Source organism: Meriones unguiculatus, chromosome 7, assembly GCF_030254825.1.
Source record: "Meriones unguiculatus strain TT.TT164.6M chromosome 7, Bangor_MerUng_6.1, whole genome shotgun sequence".
Classification (NCBI taxonomy): domain Eukaryota; kingdom Metazoa; phylum Chordata; class Mammalia; order Rodentia; family Muridae; genus Meriones; species Meriones unguiculatus.
In genome coordinates, this window is record NC_083355.1 from 117,967,857 (window position 1) to 117,987,767 (window position 19,911).

A 19,911-nucleotide genomic window follows, 5' to 3' on the forward strand; every position below is an offset into this window, starting at 1 on the left:
TTATTTTGGCCTGTTTACACACAGTTGAGACAGGATGCTTAGAATAAGTATCACCATGCAACATCTGGCTTGAAACCAGAGAGTGTGTGTGTGGGGTGGCAGAAATCAGCATTTGAATGAACAAGGGTAAGGTGTATACATTTCAAAAAAACATTATACCAACACCTATCTAAAAAATGTCAACTATTTTTGTAAACAAAAAACATGTAAGCTTCAGGGAATCAAGTTTTTGTGTCTCCCCCCATCCCCAATAAATCTCTTGTATAATGTCTGTTGCAGTGTGTGAATCCATCTCTCACAGGTCAAATGGACTCCAAATAAGTACTCCTGTTTCCCTAATTTCATGTTCCTGAAGGTGGGCTTCTTCTCTCTTCACTTGGCTTAGGACTGCCCTCCCCCAACTACCTGGAAAGTAGACATAAAAGTTTCAAATATACATCCAAGATAAAAAAAATTTCCTAAACTCCTTAACTTTACCTTTGTCTCTAATCTAGATCTGTTTCAATACATTTCCAATTAAATAAAGACTACAAACTGCTTCAGTCTCACCAGTCCTTGGTACTTCTGACATAATTCCAGCAAGCCTGAGCCTCTGAATTCTGAAGTATTCCAAAGAAGCTAATCACCAGTAGTCTAGCCTCACAGACGGTTCTGATGTGGACAACATGTTCTCCTCAGCCTTTGCCAGCATTCTTAGGTGGCCGAAGATGTCGACATCCCAGAGAACGACAGCAGCTACAGCAGCAAACAGTCTGAAAAGCCTGTCTCTCTCATTCCTGCCTCACCGTCACCCCACTCCTATGTTCTTACCTTTTACAATAAACAAAAGGGAGGAATGTTAGTTAACTGAGACCTGCACACACCCCAGAACCCCCCAGAACCAGGTTCCTTCCTGGCTTCAATGACTTAGCATCATACCTGCCCGCCCCCAGATGTCTATGTAACACATTTCCACCATCACCACAGCCTCCATATTTTTCCAGTGCTCATGCTCCGTATCCCCTATAAAGCCCACCATCATGACCTGGTCCACCACTGTCATTTTTCAGAGGCAGCTTTCTTTCTTCCTTCCTTCCTTCGTTCCTTCCTTCGTTCCTTCCTTCGTTCCTTCCTTCGTTCCTTCCTTCCTTTCTTTCTTTCTTTCTTTCTTTCTTTCTTTCTTTCTTTCTTTCTTTCTCTCTCTCTTTCTCTTTCTTTCTTTCTTTCTTTCTTTCTTTCTTTCTTTCTTTCTTTCTTTCTTTCTTTCTTTGTCTTCCCCTGCTTCCCAATAAATCTCTCCCTTGAGGTTTGTTGCATTGTGTGATTTTTGTGGCATTCCTTGGTCTCAATTTCCAAGATTCTTTTTTTTTTTTGCAGCAAAAATCCTTTCATCTATGTCCTGATGTGGCCATGACTAGAAACACTCCAAGGGATGCAGTTTAAATTTTCATAGATGAAAAAAAAAAACATGTAGTACGAACCATTAAATGTGATTGGTGGAGTTTTGGCACTGCTAGTGACAATAATGTAATATTTCTTGTGTGTTCACTGGCATATAAACATATCAGTTTGTATGTAGTAATTTTTGTAGTGATCATTTCTTAATATGTCAGTTAATGTGGACAGATGACTGGTAGATGGTACATAGAGAGATGGATGTAAAAGAGACATGGGGTGACAGGTGGATTTATTGGTAAATGCACATGGATGGAAACTGTACAGATAGAGTACAGAGCACATCTCCACCCCCCTCTCTCTATAGTCAGTAGATCAATGGATGATAAATGTATAACTGATACAAGGATAGACAATGAGAGGACACTCAGACAGGAGGACAGGAGATGATAGACAGCTAGATAACTGAAGTGCAGGGCAGGTGTAAGAGGCCACTGCTCAACTGTGTTATTATGTGAGGGTGATGAACTGCTTCTGTATTTGAAAACAGTTAGGAGTGTCACCATGTATGTCTGCATCTTAGGGAGCGATGCCCACATTTTCACAATGGACCTGAACTGCTCTTATTTCAAGGCTCTGAGTGACTTTACAACAAAGTAGGAGACAATGCTTAGTCTTCTTGCTTCATCCTCAAAAAAAAGCAAAAACAAAAACAAAACAAAACAAAACAAAACAAAAACCCCAAAAAACAAAAGCAACAACAACAACAAAAAACCCAAAACACAGAATGGTTCCCCCATGGCTGATTTCCACCGCCTGGATTTGCAGACTTTGATCTTCTTCCTGGGTCACAGTCAGCTACAGGTCCCTGCTTTTATAAGTCAGGCTCTATAGAAGGAAGCTCTAGTGTAGTGAATGGATGCATTTCCTGTCAATTAAAAATGTATGGCCTGTAGGAAAGGGTAGACTAGAAGGCAGGACATCTGGCAGGCAGAATGGATTCTATGATAAAGCCAGGTGTAGGGGATTCTACAGGAAAATGTCAGAAGGACAGATGCATGGTATCTGGGCACAGGTAACCAGCGATGTGGCAGAACTAAGAATAGTATAAAGGGGCTATTTTAAAGTATGAGCTAGTCACAGAAGAGCATAGATATATGGCCTAGGTATTTGAAAATTTATCTTAAGTTTCACAAGTCTTTATTCTGGTAGTTTAGGGCCAAGAGGAAAAACCACCACAAGACTCTTTCCAAATGTTGAGTGGACAGGGGACACTGGCCCTCAGAGCACACTAAAGTCAGGTCTGCGGTGGGTTTTCTCCATTTCTTGAGGGTAATTTTCATAGGACAAATTTACTTTATTTTCTGAACTTTGACTAAGTTTAAAGCTGTTGTAATGTTAATCATATTGCAAATTTTTGTGTGCCATTTGTACTTGTTGAGAGCTGATTGTGACAGCAAATGTTCCCCTCTACCTCAAACTCAATTTTGTTTACTTCATGTCCTCTGAGACTGTTTCATGGGGCATGCTGCTCTCCTGCCTCCGTGACTGAAAGAATAGGAAACAGCACAAAGAGAAGGGCATTAAGAACATTGAGTCCATCTCTGCATGAACTCAGGGGCTGGCTCTTTGATCACCTTCCTTTGAAGGGGAACAGCTTTGCCAGGCCACAGAAGAAGACAATGCAGCCAGTCTTGATGAGACCTGATAGACTGGGGTCAGAAGGAAGGGGAGGAGGTCGTCCCCTATCAGTAGACTGGGGGAGTGGCCTAGAAGAAGAGGAGGGAGGGAGGGTGGGGCTGGGAGGGGACAAGGGAAGGGGCTACAGCTGGTATCCAAAGTGAATAAACTGTAATAAACAATAAACAAACAAGCATTGAGTCCTTGAGAACAGTGACTGATAGAAGGAAAGAAATTTACACCATAGGTTATTATTGCTTCTTTCCATCAAGAACTCCAGCATGAGTGTTCAGGAGGGTTTTTCCAGTCCTTTCTGCTACAATGTTGTGAGGGCTCCCTTAAGAAACTTAATTCATTTGAAACTGAAAACATGGCTACCAATGATCATTCTGGGGACAGAACAACCTTACAGGTGTTTGTGCACCTAAGAGTACTCTCACCTTGAAAGGGTTAGACTAACTTTGTAACCTATATGTCTTTTAAAGCCTATAGTTTTGAGTTTTAGGTCCAGGTTAAGCTAAAGCTGAAAGAATAAAGTCCTAGCATAATGCTGACTCTGCTCACAATCTGCCTTCCCGCCTTCCCGGTTCCGGGTACGTGACTCTGCTCACAATCTGCCTTCCCGCCTTCCCGGTTCCGGGTACGTGACTCTGCTCACAATCTGCCTTCCCGCCTTCCTGGTTCCGGGTACGTGACTCTGCTCACAATCTGCCTTCCCGCCTTCCCGGTTCTGGGTACGTGACTTAACTACGGCTTTGTTCAAACCACCCAATCAGACCCCTGTAACTATGCTTCTCGCTTCTGTAACCTCGCTTCCTGCTCCCGAGCCCTATAAAAACCTGTCACCCCAACCGAGAGGCGCGCAAGTCTTCCGAGAGACTTTGTCGCCCCGGGTACCCGTGTACTCAATAAAGCCTCTTGCTGGTTGCATCCGAACAACTGGACTCGTTGATCTTTGGGTACGGGGTCTCCCTGACGGAAGACAACCTTCGGGGGGGTCTTGCATTTGGGGGCTCGTCCGGGATTTGAGACCCCTGCCCAGGGACCACCGACCCAGCCTCGGGAGGTAAGACTGCCGGCTTCCTATTCTGTGAGTCTTGTGTATCGTTGTGTTAAACGGTCTGTCTTTGTGAGTTCGTTTCCAGGGGGTTCGAGTCCCCCTGTGGTCTGGGCTTGGCCAGGTCATCTGTATCAGACGGAAACTAGAAGGAGCGACGGGCTTGGACTTCTTTTTCGTGCCTCCTGGGAGACGTCTCAGGAGTGCCTGGTAGGGGAATCATTTGCTTCCCCATCTGAAAGGTAACCCTTCTTGGGTTCCCTCCTGTCTGGAAACACGAGCCGAGTGGGATTCTTTGGGGCGATGCCCCAGAGAAGGCTACGTGCTTCATCTGGGAGACGGAGGAACCGGACCTCCGACACGGTCTCCATCTGAATTTTTACTTTCGCTTTGGCGCCGATCTCGTACCGTGCGGTTTGTGTTGTCTTCTGTCTGCCTGATCTTTGTCATAAGTGTAGTGAGTGTTGTTTGTCTGTCTACCAACATGGGACAAACTATCACCACCCCCAAAAGTTTAACTTTGCAGCACTTCAAGGAAGTCTGTGACATCGCCCACAATCTCTCGGTGGAAGTGCGGAAAGGAAAGTGGGACATCTTCTGCTCATCTGAATGGCCCACCTTTGACGTGGGCTGGCCACGAGATGGCACCTTTAACCTAGATATTATTTTGCAGGTGAAGGCCAAAGTCATGAATCCTGGGCCCCATGGGCATCCAGACCAAGTCCCTCATATCATCACGTGGGAATCTCTGGTCAAGGACCCCCCACCGTGGGTGAAGCCCTTCTTGCCTCCCCCTTGCCCAAAACCCACTCCTTCTGTCCCCTCTCTCCCGCCTCCATTAGTTCCTACCCCAGTAAACTCCACCCTTTACCCAGTCTTTATGAAACCTACTCCAGAAAAGGACCCTAGCCACAAGAAGACACCCCCGGTCCTGCCGGCGGATGATGGCCCTCTACTGGACCTGATGACCGAACAACCCCCTCCTTACAGGGGCCCAAACCCGGCAGAGGAACCAGAGGAGGCAACCGCCAGAGGGGGACCCCAGGGAGAGCCCCCCTCGTCCCCGGTGGCAGGACACTTAAGGGGAAGACGGGAAGTCACTCCCGACTCCACATCCCAGGCCCTACCGCTACGGATGGGGCCTGATAGCCAGCTCCAATATTGGCCCTTTTCTGCGTCTGATTTATATAATTGGAAAAATAATAACCCTGCTTTTTCGAAGGATCCCTCTAGGCTCACTGCATTGATCGAGTCTATTTTAGTGACTCACCAGCCCACTTGGGATGATTGCCAACAGCTGCTCCAGACGCTGTTGACCACTGAGGAAAAGCAGCGGGTTGTCATAGAGGCACGTAAAAATGTTCCAGGAGACGATGGACAACCCACCCAGCTTCCACACAGAATAGATGCGGCTTTTCCCTTGGAGCGACCGGATTGGGACTTCTCTACTGAGCGCGGTAGGGAACGCCTACGTCAATATCGCCAGTTGCTCATGGCGGGTCTCCGTGGGGCCGCAAAGCGCCCAACTAATTTGGCCCAGGTTAAATTAGTGACTCAAAAGTCTGAAGAATCTCCCTCTGCCTTCCTAGAACGCCTCAAGGAGGCATACCGTGTGTATACTCCCTACGATCCAGATAGTCCGGATCAGGCAACTAACTTAGACATGTCTTTCATTTTTCAGTCAGCCCCAGATATTAGACGGAAGTTAGAAAGACTTGACAATTTAAGAGAAAATATAGTGCAGGATTTGCTGAAGGAGGCAGAGCAGATTTATAACAAGAGAGAGACACAGGAAGAAAGGGACGAAAGGCTGAAGAGAGAGGCAGAAGAAAGGGAGAATGTCAGGGAGCGGAAGAGAAATAAAGAGTTTAGCAGGTTGTTGGCCACTGTAGTGATAGAACAAAGGCAGAGTAGACAGGACCTGGGAGGCTGTAGGGGTCCCCGACTGGACAAGGATCAATGCGCCTACTGCAAGGAAAGAGGGCATTGGGCCCGAGACTGTCCCAAGAAGCCAAAGGGCCACCAAAAGGGACCTCAAAGACCCAAGCCTCAGACCAATTTGCTCAATCTGGAAGACTAGGGGTGTCGGGGTCAGGAGCCTCCCCCTGAACCCAGGATAACTCTTAACGTGGGGGGGCAACCTGTCACCTTCCTGGTGGACACCGGAGCCCAACATTCGGTACTCACCACCTCACCGGGACCCCTAACTGACAAATCAGCATGGGTTCAAGGAGCAACCGGAGGAAAGAGGTACCGTTGGACTACCGAGAGGAAGGTACCGGTAGGGTAACTCACTCCTTTTTGCACGTCCCTGATTGTCCCTACCCCCTGCTGGGGAGAGACCTACTTATGAAACTTAGGGCACAAATCCACTTTGAGGGGACTAAAGCCCATATTACCGGGCCGCAGGGACAGCCCTTGCATGTGCTAACCATACACTTAGAAGATGAGTACCGGCTCCACGAGCCTGAGAAACCTGAGTCGCAGGATGTGACTAGTTGGCTAGAGAAATTTCCCCTGGCTTGGGTGGAGACTGGAGGAATTGGTCTCGCCATTCACCAACCGCCCTTGGTGATTGCTCTAAAGGCATCTGCGACTCCTGTCTCTATCAAACAATATCCAATGTCACATGAGGCCTACCAGGGAATCAGACCCCACATTCAGAGACTTTTAGATCAGGGCATATTGGTACCGTGCCAATCTCCTTGGAATACGCCTCTCCTTCCAGTCAAAAAGCCAGGAACAGGAGATTATCGCCCAGTACAGGACTTAAGGGAAGTCAACAAAAGAGTGGAGGACATACACCCCACAGTCCCCAACCCATACAATCTGTTGACTGGGCTTCCCCCGAGATATGTTTGGTATACAGTCCTGGACCTCAAGGATGCTTTCTTCTGTTTGAGGCTCCACCCAAAGAGCCAATCTCTTTTTGCCTTTGAGTGGAAGGATCCAGAGCTGGGAATATCGGGCCAGCTTACTTGGACAAGATTACCACAGGGGTTCAAAAATAGCCCCACCCTTTTCGATGAAGCTCTACACCGGGACTTGGCTGACTTCAGGGTCCATCACCCTACCCTAATTTTACTCCAGTATGTGGATGACCTCCTCCTGGCTGCAGAAACTGAGAAAGAATGTAAGGAGGGAACAGAGGCCCTCTTGAGAACTTTAGAAATTCTAGGATACCGGGCCTCAGCCAAAAAGGCCCAGATTTGCCAAAGACAAGTTACTTATTTGGGATACCAGATCAAAAATGGGCAAAGGTGGCTGACCGAGGCAATTTTGGGAATTCCAGAACCCAAAAATCTGAGGCAGTTAAGAGAGTTCCTAGGTACGGCGGGGTTTTGCCGCCTCTGGATCCCGAGGTTTGCAGAGATGGCCGCACCACTCTACCCCCTTACCAAACAAGGGACTCTCTTCACTTGGGGGGATGAACAACAGAGGGCCTACGCATCAATAAAAGAGGCCCTGCTAACTTCCCCTGCATTAGGATTGCCGGATTTAAACAAGCCCTTTGAGTTGTTCGTGGACGAGAGACAAGGGTATGCTAGAGGAGTCCTAACTCAAAAACTTGGACCTTGGAGGCGTCCGGTTGCCTACCTGTCTAAGAAACTCGACCCAGTGGCCTCAGGTTGGCACCCTTGCCTACGGATGGTGGCTGTGATCGCCCTCTTGCTCAAGGACTCTGGCAAACTGACTATGGGGCAGCTGGTAACTATCCTGGCTCCACATGCGGTTGAGGCCCTGGTAAAACAACCTCCGGGCCGATGGCTCTCTAATGCCCACATGACTCATTACCAGGCTCTGTTACTAGACACTGATAGAGTGCAATTTGGTTCTGTGGTAGCCCTCAACCCAGCAACGCTGCTTCCCCTACCAGAAGGTCCAGAAGTTCATGATTGTCTCCAGATACTTACAGAGGTACATGGCACCCGACCTGACCTAACTGACCAACCCCTTTCGGAGGCCGACTTCACCTGGTTCACCGACGGGAGCAGTTTCCTGGACAACGAAGAGCGGAGAGCAGGGGCTGCGGTCACCACCGAAACTGAGGTAATTTGGGCCAAGGCCCTACCACCTGGAACCTCAGCGCAACGGGCTGAACTCATCGCCCTGACCCAAGCCCTCCGAATGGCGGAAGGTAAGAAGCTAAATGTCTATACAGACAGCCGTTATGCCTTTGCCACTGCTCATATCCATGGAGAAATATATCGAAGAAGGGGACTGCTTACCTCCGAAGGGAAAGAGATTAAAAATAAGACGGAGATATTGGCCTTGTTAGAGGCTTTGTTCTTACCCTCGAGGCTGAGCATTATTCATTGCCCAGGTCACCAAAAGGGGGACAGCTTGGAAGCCAGGGGCAACCGCTTGGCGGACATGACAGCCAGGGAAGTAGCGATGCAAGGAAATTCAGAGGCTCCCCGCCTCATGGCCATAGATCTGGCCATGGCAGAGGCCCACTCCGTCCAAAAACCCTCCTTCCATTTCCATTATACTGAGGAGGACCAAAACCTCCTCAAAGGAACGGGGGCCACATACAACCCCACAACAAGACTCTGGACTTTCAACGAGCGACCTGTGTGGCCCCTACAACAGACCCGGGACCTGATCAAGTATCTCCATCAACTGACCCATCTTAGCTCCAAAAAATGAAAACCCTCCTGGACAGAGAGGAAAACGCCCACTATCTGCTAGGTAAAGATAAAATCCTACAACAAGTAGCTGAAGAGTGCACGGCATGTGCCCGAGTCAATGCAAGCCGTAACAAGATCGGTGCGGGGGTCAGGGTCCGAGGACACCGCCCTGGCACTCATTGGGAGATAGACTTCACTGAGGTGAAACCTGGACTCTATGGGTACCGGTACTTACTGGTATTTATAGACACTTTTTCTGGGTGGGCAGAAGCCTACCCTACTAAACATGAGACTGCCAGAGTTGTCACCAAGAAACTTTTAGAAGAAATCTTCCCTAGGTATGGAATGCCGCGAGTACTGGGCTCTGACAACGGGCCTGCCTTCGTCTCCCAGGTAAGTCAGTCAGTGGCCACATTGTTGGGGATTGATTGGAAATTACATTGTGCATACCGCCCCCAGAGCTCAGGGCAGGTAGAATGTATGAATAGAACTATTAAGGAGACTTTAACCAAATTAACGCTTGCAACTGGCGCTAAGGACTGGGTATCCCTCCTTCCCCTAGCGTTGTATAGGGCTCGAAACACTCCGGGCCCCCATGGGCTCACTCCTTTTGAGATCTTGTATGGCGCCCCGCCACCCTGCCCATTTCTTTGACTCTGGAATAGCCTCCTTTGCTGATACCCCCTCTCTTCAAGCTCATTTGCAGGCTCTACACCTTGTGCAACGGGAGGTTTGGAAGCCTCTGGCGGCCGCGTATCGAGAGCAGCTAAGTCAACCTGCGGTCCCGCACCAATTCCAGATTGGAGACGTGGTTTGGGTACTGCGACACCAGACAAGGAACCTGGAACCACGCTGGAAAGGACCTTACACTGTTCTGCTGATGACACCCACAGCTCTGAAAGTAGACGGCATCGCCGCCTGGGTCCACGCCTCCCACGTCAAGGCCGCCACCCCTGAGCAGCCGCCTGACGCCTCGGACTCGGGAACCCGATGGAAACTCCACCGCACTCAAAATCCTCTCAAGATAAGACTGACTGGGGGGGGGGGAAGCCTAATAGTCTTGCTTCTTACCCTGAGTATTACAACAACCCAGGCCTCTTCCCCGCACCAAATTTTTAACTATACCTGGATTATCGAAAATCAAGCTGGGGACATTGTTAACACCAGTTCCCAGGTTGGAGCCCAACCCCACTGGCCCAGTCTGGAGGTAGATCTCTGTGCCCTTGCTCTAGGGGCCAGCCCCGACTGGGGAACCCCCGAGGTCGTGTACACTCCGGGGTCAAGCGCCCCCCAGCTAGAGGGCCGTCGCCCCATAGTTCCGGGCTGTCGCAACGGGATTGAGAGAGCAGACCTACATGTTCAGGCAGGGATCTATGTCTGTCCGGGAAGTCATAGGAACAAAAACCTCAACTATAAATGTGGGTGGGCAAATGACTACTTTTGTGCCTCTTGGTCCTGTGAAACTACGGGAGACACCTACTGGGCTCCCTCCTCCAATTGGGATTATATAACTGTTAAGAGAAAAGATCGCCAGCCAGGGGCGACCCCCAATCATATCCCAGATCAATTAAAGACAAAATGTGCCACCAATAGCACTACAAAGGGGTGGTGTAATCCCCTGCTCATTCAGTTCACTGAGCAGGGAAAGAAAGCACCCTGGACAACTAGCACCAGGGGTTTTGAATGGGGCATCAGGCTTTATATGCACGGATGGGATATGGGCCTTACCTTTAAACTCAAACTTAAAAAGACCTCACCCACAACTGCCTCTGTGGGACCCAACCCAGTCTTACAGAAGCCCTCTCTACCACGACCTCCACCCCGGCCAACATCACCCCCAAGTACTTCTGTTTCTTCCCCCAGCTCCGCTTGGTTAATTACAGGCCCCACGATGCAACCTCAGCGACCTGGGTCAGGAGGTAGGCTCCTCCATTTAATAGCAGGAGCCTACCAGGTGCTAAACCGCTCCGATCCCCACCTGACTCAAGAATGTTGGTTATGCCTGGTTTCTACCCCACCCTATTATGAGGGATTAGCTATAATGGGCAATTTCTCTAATCATACCACACCGCCAGCAACTTGCTATCCCTCTGTTCAGCATAAGCTAACCCTGTCAGAGGTATCCGGGCAAGGACTTTGTGTAGGGACCATACCCGCTGCCAATCAGCCACTTTGTAATTCCACTGCCCCTCTTACCTCAGGAAGTTATTACCTGGCTGCCCCCAATAATACCTTGTGGGCCTGCAACACTGGCCTGACCCCTTCCCAAGGCTGGAATGATAGTTCTGAATTTTGTATTTTAATCGAACTATGGCCTAAAATAGTTTACCATGAACCAGAAGAAGTTTATAGGCACTTTGAAAAAGGGACTCGATACCCTAGAGAACCTTTGTCTCTAACCCTGGCAATAATGCTGGGGGGACTAACGGTTGGGGGCATAGCCGCAGGGATTGGGACTGGGGCCACCGCCCTATCAGCGACCCATCAGTTCCTACAACTTCAACAAGCTATGCATGCCGATCTACAGGCGTTAGAAGAATCAGTAAGTGCCTTGGAGAAATCCTTGACCTCACTGTCTGAGGTAGTTCTACAGAACTGTAGAGGGCTAGATATCCTCTTTTTGCAAGAGGGAGGACTATGTGCGGCTCTAAAAGAGGAGTGCTGTTTCTATGCCGATCACACCGGACTAGTCAGAGACAATATGGCCAAACTTAGAGAGAGACTTAATCAGAGAGAAAAGCTCTTCAATGAGAGACAAAGTTGGTATGAAAGTTGGTTCAATAAGGCCCCCTGGTTCACCACTCTTGTTTCCTCTCTCATGGGCCCCTTAATTATAATTCTTTTAATTCTACTTTTCGGGCCTTGCATTCTAAATAGGTTAGTTCAGTTTATGAAGGACCGGCTCTCCGTCATACAGACGTTAGTGCTAACCCAGCAGTATCATCAACTCAAGCAGCTAGAGACGGAGATTGACTCTCCCTAGACCCGCAGAATGAAGGATTCCATTCTAAGCTAGAAGAAAAATGGGGGAATGAAAGAATAAAGTCCTAGCATAATGCTGACTCTGCTCACAATCTGCCTTCCCGCCTTCCCAGTTCCGTGTACGTGACTCTGCTCACAATCTGCCTTTCCGCCTTCCCGGTTCTGGGTACGTGACTTAACTACGGCTTTGTTCAAACCACCCAATCAGACCCCTGTAACTATGCTTCTCGCTTCTGTAACCTCGCTTCCTGCTCCCGAGCCCTATAAAAACCTGTCACCCCAACCGAGAGGCGCGCAAGTCTTCCGAGAGACTTTGTCGCCCCGGGTACCCGTGTACTCAATAAAGCCTATTGCTGGTTGCATCCGAACAACTGGACTCGTTGATCTTTGAGTACAGGGTCTCCCTGATGGAAGACAACCTTCGGGGGGTCTTGCAAAGCCTCTTAGTACATTTCCAGAGAGTGACCCTATCTGTGAGGACAGATATAAAAAAAGGGCAAGCAAGCAATGACCTTCACTCAGCAAAAGAAAGACCAGACCCTTGTCCTTGAAATAGCGTTTCTTAGCAATGAACCTAGACTTCTTCTGAGTACTTTTGACCTCCAGCCAAAAGTCTGTAGCCCCTAATCTTCAAGGATAAGCTAACCACCCCCACCTTAAATTGCAGCTGCATCCACACTTGGCAGGACTGGCCAAGCTTGAGCACCTAAGACTAACCAATTATCTTACTTTATAACTTCCTCATCCAATCCTAAATTGCCAAAACTGCAACTTCAAATTTCCCGCAATTTTTCTTTTAAAAACCTTGAGGCCTTTGTCTCCCAGTGCCACTCTTTGCTGACCGGCAGGGGTGACCCTGTTGTACAATGGTTAATAAACCTCTTGCTTTTGCAATGAGTCTTGGTCTGGGGGAGTTTCTGGGAAGGGCGTGATTGAACTCCTGAGCTGTGAGACCCCAGGTCTTACATTTTTGGTGCGTTTCGCCGGGAAAGGGGGTACCCCTTCCCCAACCCTCATCAGACTGAACTCGGAGGTCGAGCTCGGAACAGGTTAGTCTGTTTCTGTCTTACCAATCTGTTTCTTGTCAGAGATGGCGGCCATGAGGCAGCCTCTCAATTAGATTTCTGTGGTACCAATCTGTTTCAGTTTAGGCGCCTATCTGGACCTTTTTGGTCATCTGATCAGTCATTGCGATTGACAGACATGTCAGAATATCGCTTGACTGGGAACTGGGGGACGCCCCAGTTTCCGTTTGGGAGGTTGGATCTGATACGGCTCTCCTCCTGTCTGATTTTCGTAGAGAACGGCCGCCACCAGGCAGCCGTTCTATCAGAGCACTGTGGTACCACTCACAAGGGAGTCCTTGTTTGATTACTTGCCTGATTCTTTGTGTTTCTGTTGTTGTTGCCTCTATGACTCTTTTGACAGGGAGATGGTCTAGCTCGAGAGCATCTGTAGAAGGGGTTCGAGTCCCCTGAGTGGTTCGAGGCCACTCGCCTAGAATGGTTTCATTAAGGCAGACAGACATGTCATTAATGCCAAGTCCATGGGACATCCTGTAGGACACTCAGCTTGCCCCTTTCTGTGAACAGGGAGGAGCAGAGAGCTTCTGTTCCCCCAGCAATTTAAATCCTGTGTTTCTCATGTATGTATGTATTTTTCTGTGTCTGTTTCTTTGTAGACTTGGACTGATGAAAATCGGACAGAGGATAGTTAAAATTAGAACTAGTTTTTGGCCCGGGAGTGCACATGGGTGCATGGCAGGACACCAAGCAATGTGCTCTCCCTCCCGAGGGAGCCAAGGAGGGAATGCTTTCGGGTGGCTGGGGAGACAAGTGGAGCTGGGGCTGGAGCTTGGGCAGGCTGTGCTCAGGCACTTGAGCGTCTGTGGAATAACAATGCATACCCAGCAGGGTATGGGCTTGATGCGGCCCCTTGTTGTGATGGATGGACAGCCAAAGAGCACGGGGGAGGGGAGAGGCCCAGCCAGGAAGCAGGTTCAGGACCTGTCGGGGAGGTAAGCTAGAGTAAAGCTCACAAGGGAGCCAAGGGAGCAGGTAAGGCTCACGGGCTTGCTAGGTGGAAGTCCTTAGACATGGCTAGGCGGGGATTGGCACTGTAGCTGCTCTACGACAGGAGCTGCTCTGGCTGCCGAGAGTTAGGAAAAACTCCTCCCCCTTGCCTTCATGCCAGCTCAGCAGGGAAGTGAGCAGCAGGAGCTCACTATGCCCTCTTGCTCCTCTCTTCCCTCCTCCCACCTAGGGGGCTTGCAACTTTCAGATCAAACAGTAATTTAGGAAAAAAAAAACTGCACTTGCTGTAATGTTTAGAATTACAGCTGAGTATAAATAAAAAAAAAGTTTTGTCTGTCTGTTTAAATATATGGCCATTATACGATTGTTTTCAACTGGTCTTAAATGGTTGATATGATAAAAAATAATTGGGTATGTTTTAAGGTTAAATTCAAATTCTTGTTTAAAACACGTATATGTGCCTATGTGTTTGTAGGGTCTATAAATGCATATGTTTAAATAACAACAATGTAAATTGCCACATGGTGTGGCTCAGGAAAAGAACAAAGGTTGCAAAATCTCTGAGTCAAAATGATTTTATTTCCTTTTAGGATAAGAAGAAAGTCTTATTCTAAGTTGATATTGGTTCTGAAGATTGGGTTGTTTTCACTGATAAATTTTGGTCTTACAACCTGAGTCTGGAAAATTCTTTATTGTGGGCATGTGCTTGGGAGCACGAATAACTAGCATGATCTGCCATTTATAACAGATCAATTAAGTCGGAATCAAATGCCCTCTAGTGGAGGGCAGCACAGCTATGGCCAGCCATGTTACAGTTGGTCACATCCCCAAGCCGTCCACTGCAGTGGCTTTGTGTGAACACCAGGACGTGTAGACCCACAGAGGCATCTGGAGGTGGAGTGTGTGTCTAGTGAAGAGTGGCATCATTCTTGTCTTTATTAGTTTTAGATGTGACCACCAAAGATAGGGTGAGGGCTGCTGAGTCTCTAGTCAAGCTTTTATCATGAGGTGTTACTGTGCAGCATGGCTTAAGGCTAGCGGAGAGATAAGCATGACTGCATGAAGGGGTCAGCCCATGCCTGATGGTCCTTAAAGAGAAGCAGAACAGAGGAAACTTCAGTGTCACACCATCGCTCAGTTCAGCTCTTGTTCTGTTTGTGTTGAGCACCTCCTGCTGTTCATAAGTTTTTCTGCAGGGAAGTTTGTGTCTCATGCTGAAATCTCTTCAGTCAGTGTCTTGGGATGTTTTTGTAGTGATGGAGATGATTGTGTCAATCAGGGTGTCTTTTGAGGAATGGCACATAGTAAGTGCCACCACCACTGTTATACATGTCATTCACTCCATGCCCTTTCCTGGGGCTGCTGAGTCCCAGCCCAGTAGTAACCACCAGTGACGGAATAACTGGTGACAGTGCAGGTAAGGGACTGTGACTGTGGAAGCCTCAGCAGACCAGGTCTTGATTATTTAAGCTGCACGTGAGATGAGACACCTGGGGGCAAAAAGAATCAGTTGCCATCAGTCATCTACTGCCACAACCTCTGCACTGGCACATGTGTGGCGTGGTAACATTCTCCTTGGAAAGCTCTGATGAGGCACAGGAGAAAACATAGCAGTCTCATCCTCTAGGCCATACTCTTCCCTCAGAGGTCTCATGCTTGTGAGAGTCAGAGACAGAGAGAGACACACAGACACACACACACACAGACACACGAGAGAGAGAGAGAGAGAGAGAGAGAGAGAGAGAGAGAGAGAGAGAGATCAGTGATGTCCCCTAGCTTAGGAAAGGATTTAAAGATTTAAATTGGAGCAGGAAGACACATTTGCACATGGGGAGTCAGTTCTGCATCTGTAAGTGGGGATGCTGAATACTGACTCCTTTTGGTTTTCCCAGGGCGCGTGCATCAGTGCCCCAAATTCTTGCTATCTGAGTCTGCAATAAGAGAGCATATGGACTGGGGAGTCACTGGAGAGCGATGGGCATGACTGTACCCTGTTATTGTAAAGATCCCTCTTCTACCATGTACTCTGTAAAAAGAAAGAAAGTATGTCATCTGTGTTACTGTTTGAGAATTTGTATATATGTGTCCTGTATTTTCACAAACCTGCCGTACTTTCTCTCCCAAATTCCTACTCTAAAAGCTTTTCTTTCCCAGCTTCACATGCTCTCTCTCTCTCTCCCTCTGTCCCTCTCTCTCTTAACCCACCGAGTCCACTTAGTGGTGCCTGCATGTACGTGGGTGTGCGGCCATGTGCAGGAGCGTGGGAAGCCTCTCAGGAGCTGCAGGTCTGAAGGAAACTGACTCAGTGTTCTATCAGTTATCAGCTGTGGATAGTTCTTCATGTGGGGCTGAGATGTCGTGACCCCATTCCCAGCCGTGCTTGGATGTTGGTGGTGCAAGTGGTTACACTGTCGTGAGTGCAACAGCCTCCCAATGCCTGGGACACATGACCTCTGCTTCCTATATCTCCTTTTCCTTCCCTTCTGTGATGAGCTCTGAATTTTTTTTTTTTTTGGGGGGGGAAGAAAGTGTGATAGAAATGTCACATTTAGAGTTGAGCACTCCACAGTCTCGTATTGTCTGCGTGTGGAATAGTTTTAGGGTTTTGTATTAATCTTCATCTTCTGCAAAAAGCAGCTTCTCTGATGTGCTGGAGTAATCCACTAATGTACGGGTGTAAAGATAAGTACTTAAGGGGACGTTTGATTCTACAGCCATTTATCAGAATAATAGCATTAAATTCTCTTCCAGGGACTATGACCTCTGTAGTCATGGGTTCCCGCCTCAGTCTGTGGCACCAGAGATAAGTTAAGTCTTGTGGAGTGGGCCTTAAATACAGTCAGAAGTGTTTGGTTGCTCCCATAATATTCACGGCACTACTGCACCAACATGCATCTCTTGCCAGGCCATTTGATATGTAGATTGTCACCTTGTTCTTTAGGCCCAAGGCCAGTGTCCAATATCTTCCCAAGCTTTGAGTCTTGCTTAGACATGGCTGAATCCAGCACCCTTTTTGCTTTCCCTTACTGTTCTTATAACTGTGACATTTATTTTTGTCTCTCTGAGCTCCTTAGTGTATCACATTGTTGTTATATGTGGTCTGCACCTGTTTTCTGTTCCACATACCTTGTTGGCTGCTGAGGAAGCACAGGCTGAGAGTACCAGCCAGACCCTCAGCATCCTATTCCATCTTAAACACTCTCTTTTGCACGTTCCCATGGCTCCCACTCTCTTCAGGCATGCATGTAACGATGCAGTGGGGATGTTTATGCACCGTAATCACTGCAACCAAATGTAATGACTCAGGGGTGAGGACCCTGAGGTCATTCATCCTCTTCACAGCCCCGCACAGCCTGAGGCTCCTCCTTGGAGAGGTCGCCTGTGTCTTCTCTGAACACTCCCGACCCTCATCGCTTACTTTCTTAGTATGCTCACCTTGAGTCAGGAGTTAGTAAACCAGTTTCACTTACATTCCAGTTATCACCAGCTCGCGGGACGCCACCTCAGACACAGGCTCTCAAAGGCAGCAGTGGAAAAGTCTGCTCACAGAACATGGAACAGTCCTCTTGACCAGAGCAGAGATAAGCACGGCCCTGGGCAGCTATTGGAAACAGCAAATGACTGATTGTGAGATGGGACGTGGGTTGGCCAGGCCATTCATGGAACATGGTGTGGAGATCTCAGAAGTTCACATGAGGAACATGGCTCTAAAATGCTTCTGATGAGAGGATGGATTTGAGGGAGGTGACAGTTTGCACAACTGAAACCACAGGACACCTATAGTCACACTTACAGATCCTAGCACACACACACACACACACATGCATACACAAAAAAACACACGTACATATTCACGCAAATACATAATGCACACACACACTCATATACATACACACAGACACACAAACACACACCCACACTTACCAAACCCCACATTCACAAATACACACATACATGCACATACTCATACAAACACACACAAGCATACACATATGCACATACATAGTCATACACATACCCACACACATACACATACACACAGATACAAAGATGCATGCAAAACCACGCGCAAGAACACTCATTTTCATAGGCAGAGGGAATGACTTTCTCCTTTCTCTTTGGCATATTCTCACTGCTCTGCCCATGGAAGTTCATGTCAGAGACAGATCCTCTTCCCATTACTAGGAAACCCACTTGGACACTGAGCTTCCATGGGCTACATCTGTGCAGGAGTTCTAGGTTATCTCCATGCATGGTTCTTGGTTGGCGTCGCAGAAAACACTTCTTTTTTAATTTTTAAATTTTATTTTTTTATTAATTACACTTTATTCACTTTGTATTGCCCCATAAGCCCCTCCCTCCTCCCCTCCCAATCCCACCCTTCTTCCCCCTTCTTCACGAATGCCCCTCCACAAGTCCACTGATAGGGGAGGTCCTCTTCTCCTTCCCTCTGATCTTAGTCTATCAGATCACATCAGGAATGGCTGCATTGTCATCTTCTGTGGCCTGGTAAGGCTGCTCCCCCCTCAGGGGGAGGTGATCAAAGAGCAGCCAATCAGATTATGTCAGAGGCAGTCCCTCTTCCCATTACTACATAACCCACTTGGGCACTGAACTGCTATGTGGTACTTCTGTGCAGGGTTCTAGATTATCCCCATGAATAGTCCTTGGTTGGAGTATGAGTCTCTGGAAAGACCCCTGTGTTGAAGTTTTCTGGTTCTGTTGCTCTCCTTGTGTGGTTCCCGTCCTCTCCAGCTCTTACTATTCCCCACTTCTTACATAAAATTCCATTCACTCTGCCCAACAGTTGGCCATAACTCTCAGCGTCCGCTTTCATGGTCTGCAGGGCAGAGGCTTTCAGAGTTATGAACTCCCTGCCACTCCTCAGCCACTGCTGCAGGAGCCAAAGAAGGTGCAGCCCAATGTGGAGGGGGTGGAGCAGCCTTGCTATGCCACAGAGGAAGACAGTGCAGCCAGACCTGAGGAGACCTGATAAGCGACAGTCAGATGAAAGGGGAGGAGGACCTCCCCTATCAGTAGACTTGGAGAGGGGCAGGGAGGAGATGAGGGAAGGAGGGTGGGTGTGGGAGGGAATGAGGGAGGGGGCTACAGCTGGGATACAAAGTAAATAAACTGTAATTAATATATAATTTTTTAAAAGAAGCTCTTAGAGAAAAAAATAATAGTTAACCACTCTCAGACCCTGGAGACATCCATGGGAGACCTGCATCCAATCAATCTCAGGTCACAGGTTGTTCTCTCTAGGCCAGGAAGCCTCAGAGTCAGTGCTCTGGCTTCAGCTGCCCATTCATTAGTTTGTTTTGGAGTTTTGAATCTTCTGCCCTTCAGTAATGGTGCACACTGGTTCCCGCTGTCTTGGAGTCCTCACTTCCTGAACAGAACACCAACAGCACAGGCTCTAAGTTCAACAGTCAATAAACGGGGCCTCATGAAACTGAAAAGCTTCTGTAGAGCAAAGGACACTGTCATTAGAATAAAACAACAGCACACAGATTGGGAAAGGATCTTAACCAACCCTATATCTGACAGAGGGCTAATATCCAGAATATATAAAGAACTTAAGAAGTGAAACATCCACAGCCAAGTAATCCAATTAAAAATGGGGTACAGAGCTAAACAGAGAGTTCTCAATAGAAGAATATTGAATTGTACAGAAATACTTAAAGAAATGCTCAAGATCCTTAGTAATCATGAAAATTGAATTAAAAACAATCCTGATATTTCACCTTATACAAATCTGAAAAAATAAGATTAAAAAAATTAAGTGACAAGACATGCTGGAGAGGAAGAGAGGATGTGGAGAAAGGGTAACTCTCCTCCATTACTGGTGAGAATGTAAACTTGTACAACCACTTTGGAAATCAATCTGCTGCTTTCTCAGAAAATTAGGAACAGTGCCACCTCAAGATCCAGCTAAACCACTCCTAGGCATACACCTAAAAGTATATACAACAAGGACATTTGCTCAACCATGTTTGTATCAGATCTATTTGTAATAGCCAGAAGCTGGAAACAACCCAGATATCCCTTAATGGAAAAATGCATACAGAAATTGTGGTACATTTACACAATGGAATGCTACTAATCAATTAAAAAACAAAGAAAACATGAAATTTTCAGGCAAATGGTGGGA

At 47.8% G+C, this 19,911-nt stretch overlaps 1 protein-coding gene across 1 annotated transcript; it reads left to right on the plus strand.

The window, feature by feature from the left end:
• Positions 1-4,595: 4,595 nt before the first annotated feature.
• On the plus strand, positions 4,596-11,725 carry LOC132655351 (uncharacterized). The gene is given in 6 exon segments (XM_060388361.1): positions 4,596-5,986; positions 6,227-6,381; positions 6,384-8,531; positions 8,631-8,747; positions 8,750-9,381; positions 9,383-11,725. Coding segments are annotated over 6 exon segments (6,786 nt in total).
• Positions 11,726-19,911: the final 8,186 nt, after the last annotated feature.